We start from the raw sequence: 3,551 nt of genomic DNA, 5'->3' as shown, positions 1-3,551 counted from the left end.
GGGCCCGCGCTTTATGCGCTCATCGGAAGTGTTACAGGAAGGATCGGTAGCCCCCCCCCCCCCGGCCCGCAGCTATGTAGGAAATCCTAAAACCAGCGTGTGTGGCTGAGCACGGGGGAGTGGGTTGTGAGGGGATCGCCCTTGTCATCGAGCTGACGGACACACGGATCTCTGCTTTCCCAGGTGTTCTTCCGTGCCGGCGTCTTAGCCAAGCTGGAAGACATGCGAGACGATCGGCTGGCAAGGATCATGACCATGTTGCAGTGCCGCGGGCGGGGTTTCCTGATGAGGATCGAGTTCAAAAAGATGCTGGAAAGAAAGAAGAGATTCCCTGCCCTCCCATAGGGATTCCCTGCCCTCCCACCCCCCCCCCCTTTGTCCTATCTGGCCTTCACGGGGAATGCATGAAGCTGCCTTCGACTGAATCAGACCCGTGGTCCATCCGGGTCAGTCTTGTCTTCTCAGACTGGCAGTGGCTTTTCAGGCTCTTAGGTCACACGTCACTGGAGACGCTGGGGATTGATTCTGGGATAGTCCGCATGCCAAGCAGATGCTCCGCCACTGAGCCACGGCCCCTTTTCCCTTAAAGAGAAAGCCGTGTAGTTTGTAAAACTGCAGTTAGATCAGTAGGACGGGGATAGATAAACCCGTGAATGGGAATGTTTGCAGGTTTTTCAGGTGAGCTGTGAGCCATCGTGCCTTCACTCGTGTTAAGGTCTGACTTGTGGATCAAATCCTGGTTTCCTCTTTCTATGTCTCTTATCCCCATGTCTCAGCCAAGTTGCAACCCTGTGCTTCAGCGTCTGGCACATTATCCAACAAAACGTTTGCTATAAAGCTTTTAAAAGAGCTTTTGAAAGGCTTGTGATACCGTTTACAAACTCTGTATGGAGAAAAGGTTGGCTTTGCAAAACATCACAGGCATTAGGCGTTGGTCAATCAGTCCTGTGCAAAGTGAAAAAAATGAAGTGGTGGCAGCGGTAGTGCAGCGTCTAGTACATTTATCCAACAAAACATTTGTTATAAAGCTTTTAAAGGGTTTTTTTTTAAAAGGCTTTTAATACCGTTCACAAACTGTGTGGAGAAACCGTTCGCTTTGCAAAAACATCACAGGCACTGGCCAATCAGTCCTGTGCAAAGTGGGGAAAAAATGAGGTGGTGGCAGCGGCAGCATCATGAGGTCTGTCTAGTCAGTGCTGTACAAATCCAAATTGCATCAGAAACTGGGACAGGGTCCCTGGACTCAACCTAAAAGAGAGAAGGTTGACAGTGTGTGCAGAGATTTGTTGCTCCATAAGGCCCAAGCAATCTTTTTCCTTCCAGGGTGGGCCTGATAGCAATCCAGAGGAACGTCCGCAAATTCTTGCAGCTGCGGTTCTGGGGATGGTGGAAACTGTACAACAAGGTGAGAAAAAGGGAGGAGCTGGTGGAACGCAGCAGCCAAAACGTCCCGCGTTTGGAGGAAACAAAGGAGACAGGGAGGAAGCCGTGTTTGCTATCAGCGGTTGGGTGGGATTGTTGGCTTTTAAAGATAAGAGGGGGAGAGGAAAACCGAAGCCCTTGGCTGGTTTGCTCTGCGATAAGTAATCCCTCGGCGTGAGATTCAGTTAATAATTAACGTGGGAAAAGGAAAGTGTGATTTCTTATGGAATCAAAGTCAGTCAGTATGACAAGAATGGAAGTATCAAGTTGGAGCGCCGTTAAACGGGATGTTTAAGGCATTTCTGTTGCTAATGAAGAAGAAGAAAAAGAGATTGGATTTATACCCTGCCCTTCACTACCCAAAGGAGTCTCAGAGCGTCTTACAATCTCCTTTCCCTTCCCCTCCCCACAACAGACACCCTGGGAGGTGGGTGGGGCCGAGAGAGCTCTTTAGAGAACTGCTCTTGAGAGAACAGCTCTGAGAGAACTTGTAACTGACCCAAGGCCACGCCAGCAGCTGCACGTGGAGGAGTGGGGAAATCAAACCCGGTTCTCCCAGATTAGAGTCCGTGCTCCTAACCACTACATTTGTTGCTAATGGACAGCTCTGTGTCCATTCCAAGGTTGTCAACTCGCAGACATCGCCCTTTTGATCTCTCACTGATGCTGGCAGCCAGGAATTTAGAGCTCCCAGACCTACATTGCAGGGGTCCTGCTGCCTGATCCTTCCCTCATTTACTCTGTGGGGCACCCAAGGAATCCTGCCTGGCACCGTAGGTGAGGCAGTGGAGCAAAGGGCTAGGAGGAGCGGCCTGTGTTTTGGCTGCACTTAAAGGGGAATCGCCGGTGCCTCAGCTGCTGGGTTGCCAGGCAACCAGTAGAAATGTTGTTGGCGGGGGCAGCGGGGGGGGGAGCATCTGGGGAGAAAAATAAGAAAAATAAGGCCTTGTCTCTTATTATAGTGTTGGTGTAGGGGTTAAGTGTGCGAACTCTAATCTGGGAGAACCGGGTTTGATTCCCCACTCCTCCACTTGCACCTGCTGGTGTGACCTTGGGTCAGTCACAAGCTCTGGCACAGCTGTCCTTGAAAAAGAGCAGTTTCTGTCAGAGCTCTCTCGGCCCCACCCACCTCACGGGGTGTCTGTTGTGGGGAGGGGAAGGGAAAGGAGTTTGTAAGCCGCTCTGAGACTCCAAGTGAAGGGCGGGGTATATATCCAATCATCTCCTCCTCCTCCTCCTTCTTCTTAAAGGAAGTTGTGACCATAAAATTTCTGGTGATTCCTAGAGCTACCAGGAGGTGACAAGGGTCGCTCTGGCAATTGCCAGAAACTCTGTGGTAATGTCACCAGGAAGTGGCAAGGGTAGCTCTAGCAATTACCAGAAACTCTATGGTAATCTTACCAGGAAGTGGCAAGGGTAGCTCTAACAATTGCCAGAAACTCTATGCCCAGCTTGCCTCCACTAGGGCCAGGGCTTTTTCGGCCCTGGTCCCTACCTGGTGGAATGAGCTGCCTTATGAGATCAGGGCCCTGCGGGACCTGTTACAGTTCCGCGGGGCCTGTAAGACGGAGCTCTTCCGCCAGGCTTTTAGCTGAGGCAGCGGGCATCCACTTTGATCTGCCCTCCCTCCAGTGCCCGCAGATCCTAGAATCCGACTGGAACTACAGCATCGCCGGAATTAACGTCATCTATTGAGGCCCATTGTATGTTTTTAGTGTTCTAGTGATTTTACCGAGTTTCAAAGGTTCTCGTATGGATGAATACGTTTTAACTGTAAATCTGCATTGTTTGCTGATCTGTACGTTTGGAACCTGCCCTGAGCCTGCTGTATGGATAGGGAGAGCAATAACACCCTGTAACCATATCAGCTATATAGATACTTTTAGAGTTTCATAGTTTGAGAGGAAGAAGCGCCCATCGTTTAGCTAGAAGGGGGGAAAAAACCTTTGCTCGGGAAGACCCAACCCACAGGTCTTAGCCCAATTAGAAATTGGTGACGGAGTTTAACGGAACCAATAGTTGTGCTGTTTGTTCATGCCATATTGAGAATAAAATGCTACGTCACCCATTGTCACTTCGGAGGAGTCGATGGGTATTCAGGGGTCCCAAAACCTTGCTTATCTGGACTC

At 50.4% G+C, this 3,551-nt stretch overlaps 1 protein-coding gene across 1 annotated transcript in view; it reads left to right on the top strand.

Annotated features, from left to right (window-relative positions):
- LOC107113585 (myosin-16) overlaps positions 1 to 1,405 on the top strand; it is a gene marked incomplete at its 3' end in the record, with an annotated part of 36,676 nt that extends 35,271 nt beyond the window's left edge. The window contains exons 19-20 of the mRNA XM_015414933.1: positions 184 to 318; positions 1,322 to 1,405. Coding sequence (XP_015270419.1) covers positions 184 to 318; positions 1,322 to 1,405 — 219 coding nt within the window. The remainder of the gene's footprint in view (positions 1 to 183; positions 319 to 1,321) is intronic.
- Between the last annotated feature and the right edge of the window lie 2,146 nt (positions 1,406 to 3,551).

This window comes from Gekko japonicus, unplaced genomic scaffold (assembly GCF_001447785.1).
Source record: "Gekko japonicus isolate JY-2015 unplaced genomic scaffold, Gekko_japonicus_V1.1 scaffold3178, whole genome shotgun sequence".
In the NCBI taxonomy this organism is placed as follows: domain Eukaryota; kingdom Metazoa; phylum Chordata; class Lepidosauria; order Squamata; family Gekkonidae; genus Gekko; species Gekko japonicus.
The sequence above is the reverse complement of the archived record's forward strand: the minus strand, read 5'-3'. Positions and strand labels throughout refer to the sequence as shown.